The following is a 26,681-nucleotide window of genomic DNA, read 5'->3' on the forward strand; positions in this document are numbered from 1 at the left end:
CAGGCTCAGCTTGATCACACCTTGCCCATTCCCTTCTTCTTGCTCTTTCCTTCCTGTCCCCTTTAATCCAGTGTGTCTCCTCTCAATGTTATTATTTCGCTGCCATCACTGAGTGGCCACCAAAGCCCTCCACGTGTCAGGTGGTACTTTCCTGGACAATTGTGTTTCCCTTGCAAGGTCCCAGGAGGATCTCCACATAGCCAAGTTCCCTGACATGAGGGTTGCCCTCGAGAGCAGATCTGTTGTGGTGCCAACAGAGTAGGACATCCCAAGAACTCATCTTGCTGGAGTCTCCTCTTCCTAGAAGGCTGTCATCATGAGCAGTGTACCTTCAAGCTGGCTCAAGCCTAGCTGGATTGCAGGGCATCTCATGGCTCAGGAGAAGCTCACTGATCTGTGCCATGTGGTATTCTTCATTTTACCATGGATAATACCTAGCCATCAGGATTCTTTAATCTCTCTCTGAAGGAAAGCACTTTTTCTTTGCTTATATAGACTGTCAAGCTCCATGTCAAGCTGTTTCCAACTCCCTACTATCCTCCGGGGACAGCAACAGATTAGATTTAGACATTTCTGCATCTCAGTAAGTTCCAACCATGAGAAACAAGTGCTTCCAATTTCTCTGCTTCCAGTTTCTCTAAGTGACATGTTTTGAATGCCTTCTTTAGCCTCGAGTATGTTTTTAGCGGAAGTTAAGGGGGGATTTGATGTCACTCTTCACTAAGTAAATAACTCCTTTTTTACTCCTTGCCTCAAAAACCTCCAGTGGCTTTCCAACACACTCAAAAACAGATCCAGTTATTTCTGTGTTGGACAAAATCCTACATCATCTGCAAACCCCCATCCCAGCCTCCTGACACCCATCTGATCTTATTTTCCAACATTCTATCTGTTGTGCAGTCCAGTCCAGTCCTGTTAGATTCACTGGCTCTTCAACAAGCCAAGCACATTGTTGCCTCTGTGCCTTTGCAGCTCTTGTTTCCTCTGCTCAGAAGCTCCTCTGGGCTTCCCACATCCCTTCTTTCAAATTTCTGCATGGAAGAACTGGGCTTTCTCAGACCACCAACCTGACATATGATATACTTATGTGTTTCTTTACTGTCCCTCTTCTCCAAGAAAAATCTAAGTTTTATGCAAAAAGGGGCTTTATCTGTCTTGTTTGCTGATGAATATAGAGCAGTGCCTTGCATATAGGAGGCATTTAATAAATATTCACTAAATATTTAGTGAGAGTTTCTAAAACTCTCCTAGAATTCTGTTTATTTTTGGTTGTTTTAGGTGATGGGTCAATGTTAAAGAGCAGTTTTATCCTCAGAAATCAATAGAATCTTGATGTTCCCTTTAGAAATGAAATACCACTTTTAAATGGAGGAACTCAGTATCTGTCATCCTGTTTGGAGCTGTAGTTCAAATTCCTATACAAGAGGGAAACCCCATTCAACATTCTTTTGTACTTGAGTTACTAGTGTATCTCACTGACATTTCTGTCTACCCCAGGTCTCTTCTACTCTAACCTGTCAGGTTATTAATTCTAATGGGGCTTTATATTCTGGTAGTGACAAGACTGCACAATACTATTTCACTATGAAACTCAGCATGGTATCTGAGGGACTCCATAAACTTTTTTCTTTTGTTCAAATTTCCCTCCTTTATTGCTATGTAGCTTATTCATTCATCAAATTGGTTACATTACTCTTTGATACACACGTAGGATGATTCCCACCCCTTACTTTTGCTTATGTTGATTTTCCTGCCATTTTTTTCCCATCTGCATTCCCGAATTCAAGTCCACAGCCATTTGTCCTATGAGACCCTCACTGTTTAGTCTAGAAGACAGTGATCTTTGCTTATGTGTTTTTATAATATCTGTAGCCCAAACACATTTAAACACTTGACTTTCCATTGCTGTATTACATTTACATGCTTCATGTATGCATGTTTTATATCAACTATTACCCAAGGGCACACATTTCATCTTTTGATTTTTCACCTATTACAAGTTATGCTAAACGTTCTAATAGATAATTAAATATTCAAAAACTCGATTTGAGAGATGAGAGTTAATATTGTCATCATACAACATTTATTTAATCCTATATTAAAAGTTACCTGATCGTTTGTAATAGCCATAATCTAGAAGAACTTAAGTGTTACATAAATAATTGACAGAAATAACCAAGTTGAATAGAGGGGAAAAAAAGGTATTTGTAAACATGATCAGGGAATCTAGATCCACAATCTAGATTGATATCTTAAGGTATATGAAGATTTTTTTCCTTTTGGCTCAAACATGAACATTTTGACAAAATGTAATAAAATATGAGAATAAAATGTTAAAGAGTGCCAGTGGGAACCCTAATTCTTCATAAAAATTCTGTCTGACCTGTAACATGTTAATATTCACCTGTATAAGGGTAGGTGATAAAGAAATGATTTTTCCCCTACTCCTTTCTATCCTCAATGTTATTTTGTACTTCTCAAAGTAAGAATTGAAAGTGATGATTATTGTGGTGGTGGCCACAGTAGTATATAGTTGTAACAGAAGTAGAATAGTAAATCTACGAACAATGTGACATAATTAAAAAAAAAAAAATAACTCCAACTAAAATGCCCGAACAATCAATGAATCCATGTATCAAAATATGTGTAGATATAGTGGTTTTCATCAGAAACTTTATTAAGGTAGCTTAAATTTTAGTCCCTAGCGTTCTGGGAGTTAAATAAACTCCAATCATGACTTTATGAACAAATCAACCCAAAAAATCCATTCAAGGACTTACAGTTGGTTTATTTTTCTGCATGAGCATACAACCTTGACTAATCTATACCAAAAAGCTTCAGCTTGTTTCCCCAATATTTAACGTTCATTCCTACGGTGTAAGAATGTTTCTTCTATTTTATTTATAAACATTAAAGGAATGAAACCATCAATCCCGTTAATAATGGTGCATATTTCTCAGAGATGTCTTTCATTCAAATCAGCAACCAAAAGATTTCTCAGTGTATTCTCTTTGGTTCTTTTTTTTTTTTTAAGATTTTATTTATTTATTTGAGAGAGAGAGAATGAGAGACAGAGAGCATGAGAGGGAGGAGAGTCAGAGGGAGAAGCAGACTCCCCGCTGAGCAGGGAACCCGATGCGGGACTCGATCCCGGAACTCCAGGATAATGACCTGAGCCAAAGGCAGTCACTTAACCAACTGAGCCACCCAGGCACCCTATTCTCTTTGGTTCTAATGAGAGATGTATAGGTGTTAAACTCATTACTCTTCTTTGATCATTTACCTTCATGTACCTGTCTCAGATCCTCAAAAGCAAAACTGTTCATGTTATCACTAAAAATATAAGCAGTCTCACTTCACACCTATTCTCTGCTAGAAGAAGAAGTTACAATGGTGTGGTATTCTACATGGTGTTTTCTAGACTTTACTAATTCACCGGCTTTTGTAGAAAAGTCAGACCCTTGAATGTCACTTAAATGTAGTCTTTCCTGTAGTTGAATATGCAGTGAATACAAAAGAGGTATCTGGAAAATGTGGAATTAATTTTGAGAGTTGGATAAGGACCTTAGAATAATAATGGTGACTATACAAGTCACCTATGAAACTGTTCTCTTGTAGGTGACATTAATTTCCTATCTACAGAGTCTTATTAGTGAATGTGTTATGTTTGTACCCCCAAGAAAATGAAATAATTTTCTTTTTTTTTTAGCAGTCTATTAAAATGTCAAGGTTTATCTTGACTGCTGCTTTTTAATGTAAATGTTTGGGCTTAATTGAATTCCTAATATATGATGTCACTTGGAATTCTGATAGGGTCCAGTAGTTTTGCCTGTAAAGATGTATTTCTTCTTAAAATGAAAGATATAACAAAAATACCATTTAACACAGTGACAGAAAAGTGGTCACATAAGTTATTGTAAGATTTTTATTGTAAAAATACTTTAAAGTATAGGGACTAAGTTTCTGTGTGCTTGCTCTCCTCCAAAGTATCTACTGGAATGTATTCTATGTAAAAATGCCCTATAACTATTTCTAATTGGTTAATTGTTATAGTTGGAAATTGTAGAATTATAAAAATAGAATTAATCTTGAATGTCAAAGTTCCACCCCTTTTTTGAAAATAATGAGAATAAAAATAATTATTATTTTACATTTACTTAGTGTTTTACGTTTAGTAGGCTTTCTATGCCATGCTAAATTACAAGAATATGTCATATCCAAATCTCTGGGGCTTTATTAAAATTTTTAACTATTCTGCTCATAGAGTTTATTTTAAAAATGCTAAAGATAGTACAGGTGTGTAATCTAGGCTGTATCATTTCTGGCAAGTAGTCCTAAGTGCAGAATTAAAGTTCTATAGCATTAACCCGAGAATAAATCATTTTGCTCAGGGTTGATTCCTAATGGACAGCTTGATGTTATGATTTCATTTATTTCAACAAATGAAATACTAATAGATCATTGAAAGTGCAATAAAGTTTTGGTCAGATATTATGCCCTTATTGTATACCAACCTCCCCCCAGAAAAGTATACTCATATTTAAAATGAAATTGTTGCTCAACTTTTAAGAATCAAGCATCCCTGAGAATATGATGATGTGAAGATACTTGTTATGGGTATTCCCAATCCTATATTTCTTACCACAAAACAAACCAACTATGATATTTAAAGAATTATTGGAGGGGCACCTGAGTGGCTCAGTAGGTTAAGGATCTGCCTTCAGCTCAGGTCATGATCTCAGGGTCCTGGGATCCAGCCCCATTTAGGGCTCACTGCTCAGCGGGGAGTCTGCTTCTCCCTTTCACTCTGCCCCTCCCACCCCTGCTCATGTGCTCTTCCTCTCTGTCTCAAATAAATAATCTTTTTTAAAAAAGAATTATTAGAGAAACAAATCTGTTTGTGTCAGTCAAAAATCAAGATATGTCAAAGTAAAGTGTACTTGGAGAGATTTTATATCAGGTTTATCACTTGATATAATTTATAAATAATAAATTTATCATTTTTTTTTTTACCAATTGTTAAGTTTTTCCGCTGATAACAAGATTTTGTCAATTTGGGCATTTATTTTGGCTACAAGTAACAAGACACCCAACAACAGAGGCTTAAGTTCCAGAGATTGTAAATTGTTGCTTGCATTGGTTCAGCTGCACCAAATAACATGGTGGCCTCTCTTGGTGATTATGATCTTTCTCAAGTGGCTGCAAGATGATTGCTATAGTTGCAGACATCATGTTTAACAAAAAAAGAAAAGGGGCAGGTGATGGCTGTGCCAAGAAAGCTGAAATTGCCTAGGAACCTTCAGAGGCTCCCACTGTGGTTTTCTAGCGCATATCTATGAGCAGCTATGTGTGAGCTAGGAAAGGAAGGCAAAAGAGAAGGTGATTTTAAGTAGAGATGAGGTCTGCCACATGTTCTAATTTCCACCTTATTTACCACCTTATCATATTACTTGTGTCTTACTTTTCCTAATCCAACCAAATTCTTCTGTTGGTTTTCCTGATTAGACAGAACAATGGTACTTTCTTCTTGTCTCTATAATTTAAAGTGGGAGATCACTGGACTCCTGTCATGTGTTATCCTCCCAAAAGCTACATGGTTTTCATCGATTCTCTAAACATATTTTATGGTAGTGACATTTATGAGCATACATATATTAATATATATATTCTTTTGCTTCAGCTTCTTAATTAAGAAGTTGTTGACAAAATGGACCTTTTGACGAATCTGGGAGATTAACTGAAAGTACGTGAGGCTGAGAGCACTGATGTTAAATATTGTCTTTTCAGAGGTATTGATTATTCTATCCATTGCAGATCCCTTCAAGTTGATTGGCTGTCTCCAGGGAAGTCAAATGGCATTATCCTTGGATATGATGTCTTACGTAAAACATGGCATTCATGCCCTAAAATTCAGAAGTTAAGGAAGGACCACAGTGGTGAGCTCTGCAAGGCAGTGAAGTGTCAAAAACCTAAAACTATCTGTGGAGAGAGGTGCTATTCTCCAGAAGCTCAGGTATATCTTCTCATATGAGTCAGTGAAATATATTTTTCTCGCTAAACACTCCAGGTGAAATCACTTGCTTCTTAAACCATGGTTTGTCATGATCAATTTTTCCACTAGTCTATCAGGGAAGACCCCGTGGAAAAGAAAGGATGCTTATAAAAACCCTCTCATCCTCATGAGCATCTTAGCCTTCTCATTTTTCATCATCTTCATAGGAAATATTAGTTTATTGAAATGGTAAGGAACTCCCAAATTTGTATTTGATTGAATGACTTGAATTTTCCTTACAACATATCCATTCAGCTACAAGTGCCTGTTTGTTTACATGACACTGATGAGTAACTGTGAGCAGTACCTTCCATGGTTTGTCAGAAATATTTTAAAATTACGGCCATTTGCAGATTAATGTTCATATTAGTTGCAGTTTAGGAATCAGATCAATAGCACAGCCAGACAGAGGAGTTTGTAAATGGCTTTTATTGACAAATGATGCAGAAAATCCTTACTTTGAAGGTAGGATTTCATCTAATGAAATAATGTTCCTATTTGTCAACAAGAACATCACACATTTAATGACTAAAGCTGTTACTAAATTCAAAAGATTCACTGCAAAAAGACACAGTAATTAAGAAAGTGAGTTGTTGAAGCAATAGGGATCAAAATACAAATTATTATAGCTGACACTGACCAAGCAGTGGCTATCATCTAGGAAATGTTATAAAACTAGCAGTTACTAACTATACATTTTTGACACTTAGGCTCCAGAATTGCCATTATGCCTAACTTTTACATTATTTTAGGCCATTAAATGTACACAATGAATCATGGAACACTACATCAAAAAACTAATGATGTAATGTATGATGATTAACATAACAATAAAAAACTTAAAAAATTAAAAAATTAGAAAATAAATGTACACTATCTGATGAACATACCTCCATAAAATAAAATTAAATTAAAGATTTTTGAAGGAAAAAATGCTGGAATAAATTTGCCCATTAAAAATGTTCCTTAGGCGGGGTGCCTGGGTGGCTCAGTCGTTAAGCATCTGCCTTCGGCTCAGGTCATGATCACAGGGTCCTGGGATCGAGCCCCACATGGGGCTCCCTGCTCCGCAGGAAGCCCGCTTCTCCCTTTCCCACTCCCCCTGCTTGTGTTCCCTCTCTCGCTGTGTCTCTCTCTGTCAAATAAATAAATAAAAAAAAAATGTTCTCTAGGAGAAAGAAAGAAATCTTTGATGTATTAAGCAAAGGCTTATTTTTATTTTAAGGATTAAGGACATACACAGGTATTGACAGTTAAAGAGAATAAAGGAAGTCAATTAAAAATCTCTAAAGAAAGCAGTTGTTTGTAAATTTCTGTTTAGAGTTAACTATGAATATATATTTCTTGGGTGAGAAGTTAGAAAGAGTTAGAAAAGAGACTGAGAATTTTTTGGCTAAATCACCACAAATATCAGGAGGATCTGAAACACATATGCAAAATTTACCATGTATTCAAACCCCAGTGAACATTAGACCTGGAAGGCTTGTTAAAACATGGATTGCAGGTCCCACCCCCAGAAACTCTGATTTGGTAAATCATGGGTGGAGTGTGAAAATTTGCATTTCTAACATGTTCCCAGGTGATGCCTGTTCCAGGAACCATATTTTGAGAATCACTAGATTACAGACTTGCTTTAGGAAACTATAGAACAAGGAAAAGGCTATTTATATATTAGTTACACATTTATCAACTCAAGTTATTGAAATTTCCATGTATGTTTTCTGAGACAGCTAACTCGAAAACTGAATTAGAAGATTAAAAAATATTCTGTTTATGTGGAGAACTCCCAAGAGGAATAATTGCTTGAACATGTCACTTTGGGGACCCACAAATGATCTAAACCCAAGGGCACTAGAAAAAATTTACAAGTTTCATGTGGCTAAAGGAGTCTGAGAATGGCAATGGAAGGATGGAGTGAACCAGTTCTAATGGGTCAACACTAAATAAACATTCCAGTGAAAATTCCACAAGAAAATGATAAGGACTAGAGAAGCTTGCTGAAGAAAAAGGCTAGATGTGCTTCAGTGTCTAGAAATGTACTTTATGAGAATTGGGCTTTAACAAATGCTTTAAGACCACACAACAAAGAGCAAGATTAGGTCACTGTCATAAAACAAGAAGAAGGTATGCATTGTTTTACCCTGAAAACAAAAATGACCAGCATCCTTAAATCCCAAATAAACATATAACAATTTTTTGCTTAAGTCTTAAACATGGGGCATAATTTCAAAATTTACTTTTCGCACAGAGTATGGCATTAAAGAGAAGGATCACCCAGTTTATCTTTGGCATTAGACTAATTTTGAATCCTCACTGCTAATAACTAAATACAGAAAAGGAAATTCATTACAGTTGGTTTAACATGGCTACCTGAGAAACCACAGGAGTATACTTTAAATTTAAGAGCCCTATTTCTTTGTTCATTGGTAATTTTTAAAAAATGAATGAAGTCTATGCCAATGGTGTTTTGAGGACTTAGTCCATGTTCTACCACCTTATATTGAGCTTGATTCACAAGTTGGTGCAAGCTAGAAATAGCAATGTGTAAAATGGAAAAAGAGAAACCTCTAAATAGTGGTTGATTTTGCCTGCCACAGGAGGCTTCTATCTAATTAAAGTGACTTATGCCAAGTGTAGGTTCTGAGGCTACTTTTCAGCAACTATTTAGCATTTGATTTGTTATATATACAGAGTGTCAGTCTCTCAGACCTCAAGTGCATGCAAATAATTATTTGATTGTTCAAGCACATAATTTCTGCTACAGCTCCTGGAAAAAATACATTGTTAAAAGGGCTTTTCAAAATTAATTTCCATATAAATTTCCTTTTTTTAATATGGTGGCCTATGACATATACATATATATGTATCACACACACACACACACACACACACACACATATATATGTAAATGTTAGACTTTGTTGAGATTGCCTTGTCTGAAGATTGGGTTCGTAAATAAGTGATCATATAAATTATAAGGAAAAGGCTATTTATTAAAAAAAAAGTTCAATGAGAGATAGTTTTCCATAAATGTATTTTCAAATTAAACAATCATTAAAATAAAAACGTATATATGAAGGCAATTATTCGTTTACAATTCTAAGTCTTCTTTATATTGGGAGCACTGACATTCAAAGGAGAATTCATATTTATAGAGTGTGATAACAGAGCACAAAGCATGATTGAAGTCTAAAAAAGCTACATTGTATCAAATAGCGTATATAGAATTTAAATGATGCTGGGAAAATGCATTTTTCAAACTTTTGAATTTTTATCCATAATAGACTACATTTGGTCTCAGGTTAAGGCCTATTAGAATATAATTGTATCACATGAGATAATGACGGTATATTACTTTTAATTAAACTGATATTTCTTTAACCTCAATTCCCACCTTCAGGTTTGTTGTAATGGAGTTCTCTATGACCCCCAGCCTGGGCACCACTGCTGTGAAGAGAAGTATATCCCATTCGTTTTGAATTCAACTGTGGTTTGTTGTGGTGGCCGGATACAAGAGGCTCAACCAAATCATCACTGCTGCTCTGGGTATTACACTAGAATTCTACCAGGTGAGGATCATTTCCAGGTGTGCTCAGTGTTGGGGAGCAAGAATTCCTGTCCTCTTTAAGGTCCTTCTAGCTGGACTAAAATCAAATTGACAGGTGACAGATTAACAGGAGAAAATCAAATTTAATACTGTGCCTACAAGGAATCCACACAAATATGGAAATTCCAAAGGCAGTCAGACAAATGAAGTCTATATGTCATTCTGAACTAAGGGGAAGGGGGGAGGGACCTGGGACATCAAAGGAAAGGAATGTACTTCATAGAGCGATAAGAAGAAAAGCAGATATTTGGTAATAAGATGTTTGCCCTGCCATACAGATGGGTCACTCAGATGAAATTTATCTCTGCTAATGACCCTTAATCTGGGGAAGACCCCCAATTTGGATTCTTCTATGTAGTTAAGGGAAGAGTAAAAGTTTCTCTTCAGTCTGCACGGTCTCAATTGCCTTTAGCTCAAAATAATCTTCTTGCCATTGTGGTCCATCTTGGGCAGCTGCCCTTGGCCCTTACATCAGTAATCTGGGAACCTGAAAAAGCCGACACATGATATGCCTGTCAACTATTTTAAGCACCTCCTCAGCAAAAATTTAATGACTAACACATAACCAATAGCCTGCTTTAAATGTCATTTCTTCTTTTAGCTTTGTTGAAATCTAAGCAAGACTAGGTAGGTACTAAAAGAGAGGGAATGCAAGGGACTTACAGTATCTACCACATAAGGAAATATATCAAGACCTGGGAACTCCCTTTATTTTGTGACTTTATTTCATTCACATGGCTAAATATTTTCACCATAAATTCTGTGAATTTCTAAGTGTTCCACTCCATGAAGCCATTCTTCATTTCCTCCATTTCTATTCTGAACTATGCATGCGTTGTCCCTGGATGGATTATAAACATAAATTCCATTTATCAGAGACTAGTCCATGTCAGGCTAGGTAGGGCAGAAAGAGGGTTGCCGTAAAGAATACAAACAGGGATTTTTCCCTCCTTAACCTTTTTTTTTTCTTGTATTAGCTGACTGAATAAGCACTGTCCAAATTTCAACTACACAAAACAATATAATTGAGAATAAAGATAATAACAGTTGGTATTTATAAAACACAAAGTCTCTGGCACACTCTGTATTTAAAGGTTTCACATATGATACCTTGGGTACTTTTCACAACTGTAGGAGACTGGTATTTTATCTAAAGTTTATAAATAAGGAAACAAATTCAGAAAGGATCAGTAACAAAGCCAGATTCAGATAGGTGGGAGTGGAAGAGCTGAAGGGCACATCTCAGCGTTTCTTTCCAAAATCCATGCTCAACACTACTTACTCTTTTTTTTTAATCTGTTATTTATTATTTTTCCAAGTTTTTATTTAAATTCCAGTTAGTTAACATGCAGTGTAATATTAGTTTCTGGTGTAGAATATAGTGATTCATCACTTACATATAATACCTGGTGCTCATCACAAGCGCCCTCCTTAATACCCATCACCCATTTAACCCATTCCCCCCACCCACCTCCCCTCCAGCAACCCTCAGTCTGTTCTTTATAGTTAAGAATCTGTGTACCCTGATGTTTATAGCAGCATTATCAACAATAGCCATATTATGGGAAGAGCCCAAATGTCCATTGACTGATGAATAGATAAGGATGTATAGAATATTACTTAGCCATCAAAAAGAATGAAATCTTGCAACACCATGGATAGAGCTAAAGGGTATTATGCTAAGCAAAATAAGTCAGTCAGAGAGAGACAAATACCATAAATTTATGCCAGACATCCAGTTAATTCAGGTTATTGTTCAGTGTACCTTGTGTTTGGCATAAATACATTTATCCAAGGTATGTGAATGGAGAAATACCATATGATTTCACTCATATGTGGAATCTAAGAAACAAAACAATAGGGGAAAAAGAAGAGAAAGGCAAATATTTACTCTTATATAACCAAAATATGTTAATATGTGTTAACATAGTTTTTCAGTGACTATTTCAGACTTCTAAACATCTTCATTACCACCACTGGCAGTTACTGGTAAATATCCTGGAAAAGCCATTGACATACAGATACTTTTATAATTTAGTAACTCTTAATCAGCTAGATTTCCCAAGTAAGAAAACACAAGGAAATAAGGATTTTGTAGAAAAGAGTTAACTTCTTTATCTGGAAATCATCATGTTAGGAACTAATCAAATTCTGCCAAATGCTTAACTCTCTCAAAATAGTTTATACTTTGGGAGTTTTCTACTACATTTCCTATCTTCTTTCCCCTGCAAAAAGTTGCCCTGAAAAATATAATTAAATAGATGAGATGGGCATGTTCTGTTGTTTTCTTCTTTCTTGTTGTCCAGACCAATGGACCATACCAGGCTTTTCTCTAATTCTAACACAGAACTAAATAATAGTGGCTTTATTCCAAAGTCACATTAAAATTTCTGATGTTATGATTTGCAGTGAACTTTTAAACTCTGAGAAAATATTCTCTGTCCCTTAACATTGATGAAAAATAATTGGTTGTGTTCATCATGACTATTAACTCTTAGATTTGTCTTTCACCTTTCTCAATCCTAACACAAAGTGTCAGATTTCAAACTAAGAAAACAATCTACTTAAAAAAAAAGAAAATTCCAAGGTGCCTGGGTGGCTCAGTGAGTTGAGTGTCTGACTCTTGGTTTTGGCTCAGGTCACAGTCTCAGGGTTGTGGGATCAGGCCCTGTGTTGGGCTCCATGCTCAGCACCAGAGTCTGCTTAAGACTCCCTCCCTCTTCCTTAGCCCCTCCCTGCCCTTGTGCTCTCTCCCTCTCTCTTTCTTAAAAAAAAAAGAAAGAAGAAGAAAAAAATCCAAATAAAATTTAACTCTTTTTTCCTAAAAATAAAATAAGCCATGGAAGTCCAAAAGTCATTTATTGACATTATACAAAACTTTTTAATAAGTAATTTTTGAAACAAGAATTTTCAAACCTTCATGATCTGCATATGACACATGCTCACTCAAACCTCAAACATTTTAATAACTTCCAAACTGTTGAGCATGGTCCATATTTGGATTCTTTTTAAGTAGTTCATTTTTCACAGTATTAGAATGCCTACCATGGTGTCAAGGAAAAAAAATGCAATCTCACGGGATAATCAAAGAGAGTGTTTGCTGCGATTAATCTCAATGTACCTAAATGAAGAGATTATATTGTGACCTCTATCTTCAGCCAATGGTCTTTGTTAACTACTTTAACACTGTTTACATCAAGGAAGAAAGCATAGTGACCCCAAACCCATCTTGTATCTAAATGCAATTAAAATTCAATCAGTACTCTGTCAGTTCAAGGCTAAGATGGGTATAGGCATTTTGATATTTATAGATAAATCTGAAGTATTGGTTAATAATATTTACTTCATATTTTTCTCACAACTTTCCTTTATAGCACCCTACAACAAAGAGTGGCAGAGGAAAGAATGCTTATTCCACTCCCCCTTTTTTATAAATATGCTAATGACCTCAAGCTAAATGTTAATGTGGGTCATTCTTTGATAAGAATAACAATTAACTGTGAAGACTGCATGGTAGCTTTTAGAGAGAAAACATTTTCAAGCCTGTCGTGAAATAGATTCATTTTGAGAGGTTAATGAGAAGGTGACTGATCCTTGTATCTTATGTCTAATAGACCTTTTTTGAGGGAAAAAACTCAGTTTTGTTTCTCATTGATATAATCCAAATCTCTTTTTATAAAGCCTTTTCTTCTGTTAGTGACTGAATAAGAAAATATCTAAACCAATTAATATTTGTTATCCTCAAAACTGGCTTTTAAAAAAAAATGTTGGTTTTCCACAATATATATATACATAGATGTGGACACTATGTTTCTTCTAAACCACTGTTGTCCTAAATGATATTTAATTAACTGGTGCTGTCCCTCTACCATGTGGTATGTTATGTTAAAGAAAGTTTGGGAAGAAGATACACTGCTCTCTGGCTGTGGAGATTTAAAAAATATGGCAACCACATTTGAGACCAAGTTTGAAAATCCTTTTACCCAGAGGAATGTAACAAGTACAATAACTTTAATGTTCACAGTAAGCTCATCCCTCCTTCATTGGCTTCTAGTAGAATCATGATGAAAAATTTAGGATTTTCTTCTGCTTATACATACCATGCTATAGGATCCTTTCACTCTCTCTCGATCTCTCTCTCTGACAAATAAATAAGTAAAATCTTTAAAAAAAAAAAAAGGAAAGAAAAAAGAAAAGTGCTCCTGGGTGTCTCCCTCATTTAAGTGTCTGCCTTCAGCTCAGGTCATGATCCAAGGAGCCTGGGATGGAGTCCCACATCAGGCTCCCTGCTCAGCGGAGAGCCTGCTTCTCCCACTTCCTCTGCTGCTCCTCCTGCTTGTGCTCTCTCTCTCTGTCAAATAAATAAATAAAATCTTTAAAAAAAAAAAAGAAAGAAAGAAGCCAGTCTCAAAAAGTTACATCCTGGGAGATTCCATTTATATGACATATGGGAAAGGACAAGCTGTGGGGATGGGGAACAAATCGGTGGTTGCCAAGGGTGATGGGTGGGAGGAGAGCGTTACTGTGAAAGAATAGTATGGAATTTTGGGGGGTGATGAAACTCATTTGTATCCAAATTGTATTTTTACGTTAAAATTCATAGAATTATGCATCCCCAAAAAAAGGTCAATTTTAAATGAATATTTTTTTAAATAAAAAAAATTTAAACTCATATACCTTAGAATTCTATTTCTATTCTATAAATAGGAAAAGTAAGACTTAGGAACAAGATGAAGTCACTCCCTTAGTGGAGACTGAAATTTGCACAATTAAAAATTAGATTGAACCATTAGAGATACTATGTTATATAATAATGTGATGACTTCATACATGTAACTTAATATGCTTTTCTGGTATATTGGTAGAGCAGAAAGAAAGAAAATTTATCACCATTAAAATTACACTGAAAATTCCTATTAAAAAAAAAGCTAGCAAAAGTGTCCCAGTTAGCTGCAAGTTTGGTTCAACATCCGCAAATCAATCAAGGTGATACAATACATTAATAAAAGAAAGAACAAGAACCATATGATCCTCTCAATAGAAGCAGAAAAAGCATTTGACAAAGTACAGCATCCTTTCTTGATCAAAACTCTTCAGAGTATAGGGATAGAGGGTACATACCTCAATATCATAAAAGCCATCTATGAAAAACCTACAGTGAATATCATTCTCAATGGGGAAGAACTGAGAGCTTCCCCCCTAAGGTCAGGAACACGGCAGGGATGTCCACTATCACCACTGCTACTCAACATAGTATTAGAAGTCCTAGCCACAGCCATCAGACAACAAAAAGAAATCAAAGGCATCCAAGTCGGCAAAGAAGAAGTCAAACTCTCACTCTTTGCAGATGATATGATACTTTATGTGGAAAACCCAAAAGACTCCACCCCAAAACTGCTAGAACTCATACAGGAATTCAGTAAATTCAGTAAAATTCATAAAATCAATGCACAGAAATCAGTGGCATTCCTATACACCAACAACAAGACAGAAGAAAGAGAAATTAAGGAGTCAATCCCATTTACAATTGCACCCAAAACCATAAGATACCTAGGAATAAGTCTAACCAAATTGGCAAAAGATCTGTACTCAGAAAACTATAAAATACTCATGAAAGAAACTGAGGAAGACACAAAGAAATGGAAAAACGTTCCATGCTCATGGATTGGAAGAAAAAATATTGTGAAGATGTCAATGCTACCCAGAGCAATCTACACATTCAATGCAATCCCCATCAAAATACCATCCACTTTTTTCAAAGAAATGGAACAAATAATCCTAAAATTTGTATGGAACCAGAAAAGACCCCGCATAGCCAGAGGAATGTTGAAAAAGAAAAGCAAAGCTGGCGGCATCACAATTCCGGACTTCCAGCTCTATTACAAAGCTGTCATCATCAAGACAGTATGGTACTGGCACAAAAACAGACACATAGATCAATGGAACAGAAAAGAGAGCCCAGAAATGGACCCTCAACTCTATGGTCAACTCATCTTTGACAAAGCAGGAAAGAATGTCCAATGGCAAAAAGACAGTCTCTTCAACAAATGGTGTTGGGAAAATTGGACAGCCACATGCAGAAGAATGAAACTGGACCATTTCCTTACACCACACACAAAAATAGACTCCAAATGGTTGAAAGACCTCAATGTGAGACAGGAGTCCATCAAAATCCTAAAGGAAAACACAGGCGGCAACCTCTTCGACCTCAGCCGCAGCAACTTCTTCCTAGAAACATCACCAAAGGCAAGGGAAGCAAGGGCAATAATGAACTATTGGGACCTCATCAAGATAAAAAGCTTTTGCATGGCAAAAGAAACAGTCAACAAAACCAAAAGACAACTGACAGAATGGGAGAAGATATTTGCAAATGACATATCAGATAAAGGGCTAGTATCCAAAATCTATAAAGAACTTACTAAACTCAACTCCCAAAGAACAAATGATCCAATCAAGAAATGGGCAAAAGACATGAACAGACATTTTTCCAAAGAAGACATCCAAATGGCCAACAGACACATGAAAAAGTGCTCAACATCGCTCGGCATCAGGGAAATCCAAATCAAAACCTCAGTGAGATACCACCTCACACCAGTCAGAATGGCTAAAATTAACAAGTCAGGAAATGACAGATGTTGGTGGGGTTGCGGAGAAAGAGGAACCCTCCTACACTGTTGGTGGGAATGCAAGCAGGTGCAGCCACTCTGGAAAACAGTATAGAGGTTCCTCAAAAAGTTGAAAATAGAGCTACCATATGATCCAGCAATTGCACTACTGGGTATTTACCCCAAAGATACAAATGTAGGGGTCCGAAGGGGTACATGTACCCCGATGTTTATAGCAGCAATATCCACAATAGCCAAACTGTGGAAAGAGCCAAGATGTCCATCAACAGATGAATGGATAAAGAAGATGTGGTATATATATACAGTGGAATATCATGCAGCCATCAAAAGGAATGAAATCTTGCCATTTGCAACGACGTGGATGGAACTGGAGGGTATTATGCTGAGCGAAATAAGTCAATCAGAGAAAGACATGTATCATATGACCTCACTGATATGAGGAATTCTTAATCTCAGGAAACAAACTGAGGGTTTTTGGAGTGGTGGGGGGTGGGAGAGATGGGGCAGCTGGGTGATAGACATTGGGGAGGATATGTGCTATGGTGAGCACTGTGAATTGTGCAAGACTGTTGAATCACAGATCTGTACCTCTGAAACAAATAATACATTATATGTTTAAAAAAAAAAGATTGCATGAAGGGAAAAATGCAGGGGGGAAATCGGAGGGGGAGACGAACCATGAGAGACTATGAACTCTGAGAAACAAACTGAGGGTTCTAGAGGGGAGGGGAGTGGGGGATGGGTTAGCCTGGTGATGGGTATTAAAGAGGGCACGTTCTGCATGGAGCACTGGGTGTTATACGCAAACAATGAATCATGGAACACTACATCAAAAACTAATGATGTAATGTATGGTGATTAACGTAACATAATAATAATAGAAAAAAAGTGTCCCAGTTAGAGACTATACTCCTTATTTCAGGTAGTAATGTATATGATCATATTCTAATAAAAAACCAAAATTCTGTATAGGGTTTTGCTGGTTTGCTGGTTTGATGTTGAGTAACTAGTAGATAAAAATGATGGCTTCACATCTCATTTCTTTCACTTATTAGTTGTTTGACCTTCATTAAGTTACTTAAACTAAGTAATATTAGTGGGAAACTAATGTGTCTGATTTCACTGAGCTCTGGAATTAGAACCCCCAAAGCTTTCATGTGCCAGTAGAAGCAAAGGTTTATAGTAATTGGGGAGCATAAGAATACATGAAGTTGAGACATCCTATAGGTGACAGAAGATAGTCTCTTATGAATTATTCTAGAGCAAAGACTCAGGTGTGTCCACTTTCATCAGATTCTATTAAAGGGCAGCCAGTTCATAAAAACTAGGAATCAAATGTCTAATGGACATTGAGATCCTATGAGCTCAGGGATCCTCATTGATTCTTGTTGATTCTAAAAGACCAAGCAATCCTTTATCTAATCCGCCTTTCAGCAATTGACTGGGGAAGTCACAAATAGCTTCCAACCATTAAAGAGAAATAGACTTTCTATTTTGCATGACATCACAGTTTCAAATCTAGACCCTACGAATTGTGTTTTGTTCTGAAAACACAGATGCTTGGAAACTGTGTCATTTCTGTGCTACCACTGTCAACAAATACAGAGAATCAATTTGTCAAGCTTTCTCAGGAACATAACGGAAGATCATCCACACATTGTGTAGGAGTGGAGTTTTAAAGCGGAAATCAAGTATCTTCAGTATATTAGTTTCCTAGGGCTCTTGTAACAAATTATTAGAAGTGTGGTGGCTTAAAACAACACAGTTTTTATTATCTGACATTTCTCACGGTCAGAGGTTCCAAATGGGTCTCACTGGGCCAGAAGCAGTGTGTCAGCCAGGCTGCCTTCTCTTCTGTAGGAAAGAATCCTTACCTTTTCCACCTTCCAAAGGCTGCCCACATTCCTTGCCTAGGAGCCTACTTCCATCTTCCAGCCTTGCAATGGCAGTCAGTCCTTTCTCACATAGCATTATCAAATTCAATTCCATCTGCTATTTTAATCCCCTTTTGCCATGTAACATAATATATTCACAGGTTCCAGAGATTAGTACATGGACATCTTTGGGAGGTCATTTTCTGCTTACCACACTGACACTGTGGTTAAATAAATATGAGAATTAAAGTGGCATTTCTGTAAACTCTTGGGGCATAACTACCCCAAGTGAATAAAAAAAAAAGATACTGGGAGTCTGAGTGCAAGAATATATGAAAAACTGCTGAGCATAGATCTATTACTCTAAATTAAGCAGCTGTCTTAGGGATTGGAGAGGGGATGGTATTAGGTTGGGAACTATGGGAAGTAAGGAAGCACAATCTTGTTAATGGCCCTTAAATCTTGGACAAAGTGGTATACAAGTCATTTATTTTTTGGATGGAATGAATAAGATATTATAAGGGTTACTATAGGGAATAACAAGTCTTTTCTGGAGTTATGTGGATACAATGGACCTGATTTTCTTCAATAACCACCATTTTTTTAGTGAATTTTTAGCGAGTTTCAAGAAGGACATAGATTTAGAAAGACCTTTAAGGGTTTAGCCTCCTCTATGAATCCCATATCTAAACTCTCCTTGACCCAGTAGCTCTTGAAGACAGATTCAAGGTCTGAAATGTAGATCATGAAATCATCAGGCATGAGATAGTCAGTCTGTGCCATCATCAAATTACAGGATGGGGATTCTGCTGGGAGTTCCAGAAAGAGGCTTTGGATCCACATTTAGTACTAGCATCCACATTTACAAAGTGGATCTCCTCCCATCAAATGCACCAGAGTGGAAAAAATACTAAGTTAGCAGAAAAGTGTGTTGATTAAAGTGAAGACAAAGACAAAGGGAGAGACTGAAAGGTATTTGAAATCTCTACCTCTGAGACAGTTTGGTTATTCCTAGGAAGGGATGATAGAAACATAGAATTTATGGTAGATAATGTAGCCTCAATATCAATTAGTTACGAAAACTTCAATTTCTACAACTGCATGAAAAGTTCTCTTTTTTGTGTGTTAAATGCAGGTATGGATTGACCAGAGCAGCTACTTTCACAGAAAGAGGTTCTTGTGTCAACGTTTGTCCTTTTCCTTTTTTGATTCTTTCTAGCTAAAGTAGAGCAAATGTTCTTCCAATGTCCCTTTTCCTTACAATAATGAGTTGTCTTTGTGTAGACTAGACATAGATATGTCCTTGTTCTTGGCTTTATTTAATTGCTTAATCTGAAAAGCTATTAATTTGATCTATTTTTTTCTTTTTTTCTGAGCTGAAGTATCTTCCAAGTACTCAGCAAGTTCTTATAATTTAGAGAGAAGACATAGTCTACTATCCTATCTTCTGATTTCTGAGAAATTTGTGAAATCTTGACTTACATTGAGAACAGAGTATTCCTAGTGGTAGCTAAGGGGTCTCTGAAACTAGGCATGAGATTATGTTGCCCCTGTTTATGAAACTGGACTTTTTTTATTGTGGTAAAGTATACAGAACAAAATTTATAATTTTAACTATTTTTAGGTGCATGGTTCAGAAACATTGAATACATTCACATGGTTGTGCAATCATCACCACCACCATTTCCAGAACACTTTTATCTTCCCAAACTGAAACTCTGTAGCCATTAAACATTAACTCCCTATTGTCGCTTTCCCCTAGCCCCTGACAACCACCATTCTATTTTCTGTCTCTATGAATTTGACTACTCTAGGTACCTCATATAAGTAGAATCATATAATACTTATCATTTTGTGACTGGTTTCTTTCACTTAATATATTTTCAAAGTTCATCTATGTTCTAACATGTGTCAGAATTTCTTTCATCTTTTAGACTGAATAACATTCCATAGTATGTATATACCACATTTTGTTTGTCCATTCATCTACTGATGAATATTTGGATTGTTTCCACCTTATGACTATTGTTAATAATACTGCTATGAACATAGGTGTACAAATACCTGTTTGAGTCCTGCTTTGCATTTTTTTTTAGCTTTATATTCAGAAGTGAAATTCCTGGATCATATGGAAATTCTATGTGAAATTTTTTGAGGAAATGCCATAGTGTTTTTCACAGGAGCTGCACTATATTATATTCCCAACAGTGATGTGCAAGTTTATTACGTGCAAAAGTCCCAGTTTCTCTAATTCCTTCCTAACATATTCTTTTCTGTTGGTTTACTTATAATAGCCATTCTTCTGACTATGAAGTAGTATCTCATAGTGATTTTGATATGCATCTTCTTAATAATTAGCAATATTCAACATCTTTCCATATGATTAGTGGCCATCTGTATATCTTCTTTGGAGAAATATCTATATGAGTCTTTTAGCCACTTTTTAATGGGTTGTTTATGTTTTCATTGTTGAGTTGTAGGAGTCCTTTAGAAATTTTGGATATTAGTCCCTTATCAGTTATACAATTTACAAATATTTTCTCCCATGGTTTGCCTTTTTATATAGTCAACAGTGTCTTCTAATGCATAACACTTTTAAATTTTGATGAGGTGCAATACATCTATTTTTCTTTTGTTGTCTTGTACTTTTGATGTTATAACCAATATATTATTGCCAAATCCAATGTCATGAAGATTTCTCCTTATGTTTCTTCTAAGAATTTTATAGTTTTAGCTTTTACATTTAGGTCTTTGGTCCATGTTGAATTAATTTTTATATATGGTATAAGGTAAGGGTTCAACTTCATTCTTTTGCATGTGGATATTTACTTTTCCCAGCACCATTTGTTGAAAAGATGGTCCTTTTATCATTGAATGGTCTCGACACCCTTGTTGAAAATCACTTGGTCATTTTTGTAAAGTTTCATTTCTGGGCTCTCTATTCTATTCCATTGGTCTGTATGTCTGTCTTTGTACCAGGACCACACTGTTTTGATTATTAATTGTATCTTTGTAATACTGATTGTATCTTTGAAGTAAAGTTTGAAATTAGGAAGTGTGAGACCTCCACCTTTGTTCAACAATTTTTCAAGATTGTTTTGGGGGTCCCTTGAGATTCCATTGCAGCTTGGGGAAAGATTTTCTATTTATGCAAAAAATATTGTTGGGATTTTGATAGAGATTGCATTGAATTGTAGATCACTTTGGGTAGTATTGACATTTTTACAATATCATCTTCTGATCCATGAACACGGGATGTCCAATTTATTTGTGTCTTCTTTAATTTCTTTCATCAAAACTGTTTAAATCTTCTTCCTTCTTGGTTAAGCTTATTCTTAAGTATTTTTTAAACTATTGTAAATGGGATTGCTTTTTTAAAAAATTTTCTCTTCAGACTGTTCATGCTTAGGGTATAGAAACACAACTAATTTTTACATGTTGGTTTTGTATTCTGCAACTTTGCTAAATGCTTTTATTAGTTTTAACAGGGTTTTTTTGTGGGATCTTTAGGGTTTTCTACATATAAGATTACATTCCCGTGAACAGAGATAATTTTACTTCTTCCTTTTCAGTTGGGATGTTCTTCATTTCTTTTTCTTATCTAATTCTCTGATTTTAAATTCCAATATTATGTTGAATAGAAATGGCAAAAGCTGACAGCCTTGTCTTCCTGATCTTAGGGAAAAGCTTTCACTATTGATTATAATGTTAGCTGTGGGTTTTTCATACATGCCCTTTATTGTGTTGTGGTAATTTCCTTCTATTCCTAGTTTATTGAATGTTTTTATAATGGAATGGTGTTGAATTTTGTCAAGTGTTTTTTCTACATCATTTGAGGTAATCACATGTTTTTCTTTGTTCATTCTGTTAATATGGTATATCACACTCACTTTCATATGTTGAATCATCTTTGCATGCTTTCCCGGAATAAATCCCACTTGGTTATGTTGTATAATCATTTATAAATGTGCTCTTGAATTCAGTTTGCTAGCGTTTTGTTGAGGATTTTTACATCAATTTGCATAAGGGATATCGGTCTGTAGTTTTTGTTTTGTTGTTTCTTAAAGTGTCTTGTCTGGTTTTGGTATCAGGGCAAAGCTGGCCTCATAAATTTTGTTAGGAAGTATCTCAGTTTTTTAGAAGAGTTTGAGAAGGATTAATACCAGTTCTTTAAATGTTTGGTAAAACTCACCAGTGAAGGCATCTTGTCCAGAGTTTTTCTTCATTGGGAGGTTTCTAATAAGTGATTCAATCTTGTTAATAGTTATAGGTCTATTCAAAATTTCTATTTTTTCATGATTCAGTCTTTTAGGTTGTGTGTTTCTAGTAATTTGTACATTTCATCTACTAGGATGGATTTTTGACCAATGAATATGGGCAAGAAAGACTTCAAGGATACCTGCTAAGAGTTCTTGTCTTATTTTTTCATATTCTTTACGTATCTATCTATAGATAAATATTGCCCCATATTTTTAATATCATTTTGGTAGGTAATTCATTGTGCTTTTACTAACGAGGTTTTGGCATAGCTCGACCTCACACATAGATAAACAAATTGATAGAGATCAGGAAGTCCAGGACTAAAAATTCCTAAGGCAATCCTAAATTTTTTAGTGAACCTGAGCCTTCCTTTTCTTATGAAGGTTTGGCAAGTCATTAACTAGGTTATATAAATCTTACCTGGACCATGGTTTAGAACTATAAGACCTGCCAGAGGCTGGTCAATATACTCACAGACCTTATAAGATAAAATGAAGGAATATTGTCCTGGAAGAAAGATATATTTTAAAGGGGGAAGTGAAGAGAAGAGGGTCTGTTGAAGATGCAGGAAAAAGAAGAGTAAAGCAAGAGGGAGGAGAGAGTCAGGATCCAAGGGTTCAGAAAGGAGGTCAACTGAGAGTTGGGTCATGAGCTAGAGAGGAGAAGTACAGTTTTAATTTTAGATACACAAAGTTGTTAGTAGTCCTTTCCAAGGTATCCTTAAAAGATGAAATTTAATTTTTTTTGTCCTTTAGAATTGTCCTGTCTTATAGACCATCTTCATACCCCCCTAAAATGCTGCTTATTGATATTTATAAAATTTAAACTCTTTGATACCAGAGCACCAGGCAAAAGACTATCTTATTCTTGTTTCAAGTTTCCCAGAGCATCATGCAAAGGGGGAGTGTCGGTGCAACTACATTAGTGAAATTCAGTGTCTTCCACAGCCCAGCAAAGTACTAATGTGCTGACTTGAATATACTATTTTTACCTCTCTTTTAATTGACCTTCACACTGAAAGTACTTTGTTTACTTAAATGACTATAATTTGGTTAAAAAATATAATCTAGGCAATGCAAGTTTTATGTCAATTTCTGAATCCACACCACTTTCCAAAAAAAAAAAAAAAAAAACTAAATAAAAAGAATTGTAGGCAAACTTGTTTGTAATGTTACTTAATCATGTTACCAGACCTAATGTGCTCATTTCTTAGGGGTGAGAGAGGAAATAGGTAACATAGCATTACCTCTAAGTTACCACATATGTATGTGAGTAAACATATGTTTATACATCTTTAATGCAAAAAGTTTAATGTTGTATTGATATTTTGCAACTCCAAAATGACAGCATTCTTTCTAGTAATTCTGTCAACCAGTTGGCATCTGCAAGATGATTGTGATAAAATTTCATTGTGAGTCAAAGCATATTTTTTTAACTCATGCAATGATTGTTATTGTCCTAAATTGACAGGTGAAGTATGTTGTCCAGATGAACAGCACAATCGGGTTTCCACTGGCATCGGTGACTCCTGCTGTGGCAGAATGCCTTATTCCACCTCAGGAAACCAGATTTGCTGTGCTGGGAGGCTTCATGATGGTCATGGACAGCAGTGCTGTGGTGGACAGATTGTGAGCAAAGATTTAGAATGCTGTGGTGGAGAAGAAGAGGGCATGGCATACAGTCGCCTTCCAGGTAAGGAGCCCTTGTCTACTTTTCAGTAGGTGGAGAATATGAGAAACAGGGAGGTTGAAAAACTTGCCCTAGATATAAAGCAAATAAGGAATTAAAGCTCATGTTAATTATATCTAATGCAAAATTTAAGTACATATTATATCACAAATAAAAATGTAATTTCACATTTTTTATGTTCATGTGATGCATTTCATTAAAATGGATCAAAACTCTTTCCTCTTGAAAAGGGTCATATCCACCGTAAACAAAAACAAAACACACATGAATGCCGTGGTTCTGGATCAAGAGAATATTTCCTAGCAAATTTCCTAGCAGATGCTAACAGTACACAAAATTATTATTGATGACATTATGTCAATTCTTTTGCTCCATTATTCTTTTATAGCTATTAAATTAATACTAATTTTAAGAGCAGTCATTATCATTGATAGAGTACTTACTATCAACCAAGTACGATGCCCAATGTCTTATACATTATTACCTCAGTTAGTCTTTTTTTTCAGTTAATCTTTATAATTGTCTTACTAGGTAGGTTCTATTATTGTCTACATTTTAAAAATGAGGAAACTGAGCCACAGAGATTAAACAGTGTCCAAGATCACATTGTAGTCAGATGCAAATTTTGGAGTGCCTGAAAGTTACACAATTTGGGGGACCTTCTTTAAGGAAAGAAAATAAAATGATTAAGATAAGACAGAACATAAAAATAATATTTACTTAGAAGGGGAAAATAAATTATAAAAATTACAAATCAAAAAAAAAGGAAACTTAGCAAATCCCACTAACATAAAAATAGCATGTTTGGATTCTATAACTTCTGATATCCGTCTTTTCTCCCCCTGACATGTTTAACTTATATCCTTGATCACATCTTCATGGGACAATGGCTTTGTACCATTTATCTCTAGAAAGATAATTCATTCTTTCCTGTCACATGATTAATCAAAACATTTTTAATTATTTCAAGTTTTAAAAAGTAGCTTTAAGCTTCAAAATTTATTATTGTAATATTATGTAAATGTTTAGGATTAGTGTCAATTTTGGAGAAATACCTACCAAGGATCTTTCTAAGGTTTAAGGGCATTTTAAGTTTTCTTGTCTTAAGGTGATTTGCAGTGACTTGTCTTAAATATTTGTTGAATTGACAACATCATTAACCAGAGTTTCATGGATATCCTTATTATATGATTGAATTTGAGTTGTTTGTTATCATGATGTCACTACACATCTACACATCAGCAAAAGTATAAATTTTTCCTATATATTTATGAGCTACCTCTCTTCATAATTTGTAGTAATCTATGCTTCAATCCTAGATCCATCATTTTCTTTTAATAGTTTACTACCTTTGTTATAATCTAAAATTTATTTTGTTATAATTCTCTTCTAGATGTCAGAATATTTCAGTTGATTCTGTTGCTCAGTTTTACAGCTTTTGTTTCATATTCCATTAATTTTTCTGTCTGATCTTTCTCTTTCTTTAAAGCTTCCCTTTACATGCATCCAAATTAGGAGTCTGTAATTTCTCATATCCTTATCTCTCCAAACTGCAGTTAAAATGGCCTATTCAAGCCTTAATGACTTTTTTTATAGAAGTGACAGAAGTCATATAAACATAGCTACTGAACCCAAACTAAATATTTTCCCAAATCAACTTCCCCTTAGTTAGATTTAAAAAATGTATATGGTCACTCTTCTGTTTTAATCAATACAAGGACACATAAGACAGAAGCCAAGTTAAAGGGGCAAGAGACAGAGGCCATAGCAAATTAACAGAGTTAAATATTATACATTTGCTAATTTTATAAAAATATGTAACCGTGCCTGCCTTGGAAGGGGCTCATGTATGCAAAGGGCCCTGAAACTCCAGCTCATCAGCTTCAGGATAAATCTGCTTGTGCAACTAGCAAGTGTTAGAACTCCAGCCCTTCTCTGAGCATGATTTCAGGACATCATCTGCATCTTGATGCAGATGAACTATGAATTCCCTATTGTTTTTCTATAATTTCTTCTTTTTTTAAAAAACCGTCAGTGTTACCCGTAATATCAGTAATTGTAATTTAAATTATTGTAGTGTTATTGTTAAATACCATATTTTTGTACAAATTCTCTTTTATGTAAAGTTCTGATGAAAATTGCTAAGAACGCTTCAAGAACAAAACTAATCAATCAAAACAATTTTAAAAGTATCAATCCTTGGGGTACCTGACTCTTGCGCCTTAACAAGAATACTAAACTCTCAGTATTTTAATAGCCCTTAAATAAGTAAAAATGCTTAATTATATTATTCACAACTAAATTTCAGTACTCCCAGTATGGGAAAGATTTTTCTCCTTCTTTGAGCCAAAAAATACCTGATTTCTAGTTTTTCATTTTATCTTTGGACAATCATCAAGTGTGTTTCCAAGGCATTTACTATTCTATGAAGTTATAAATCACCCATCTGGATCCACACTATATCGATCTATGCGTTCTTTTTTTAATCCAACCCAGTGGGACATATTTAGAGGAAGATTTTAATATATATATTGTCAGGCTGTTTGATAGTCCCATGTCATTTTGTTGATCTG

At 35.4% G+C, this 26,681-nt stretch overlaps 1 protein-coding gene across 1 annotated transcript in view; it reads left to right on the top strand.

Moving 5' to 3' along the window:
* Positions 1-26,681, top strand: part of USH2A (usherin) — a 710,400-nt gene that overhangs the window by 514,251 nt on the left and 169,468 nt on the right. The window contains exons 47-49 of the mRNA XM_021698433.1: positions 5,815-6,013; positions 9,453-9,621; positions 23,890-24,111. Coding sequence (XP_021554108.1) covers positions 5,815-6,013; positions 9,453-9,621; positions 23,890-24,111 — 590 coding nt within the window. The remainder of the gene's footprint in view (positions 1-5,814; positions 6,014-9,452; positions 9,622-23,889; positions 24,112-26,681) is intronic.

The sequence above is a fragment of the Neomonachus schauinslandi genome, chromosome 6 (assembly GCF_002201575.2).
Source record: "Neomonachus schauinslandi chromosome 6, ASM220157v2, whole genome shotgun sequence".
Classification (NCBI taxonomy): Eukaryota; Metazoa; Chordata; class Mammalia; order Carnivora; family Phocidae; genus Neomonachus; species Neomonachus schauinslandi.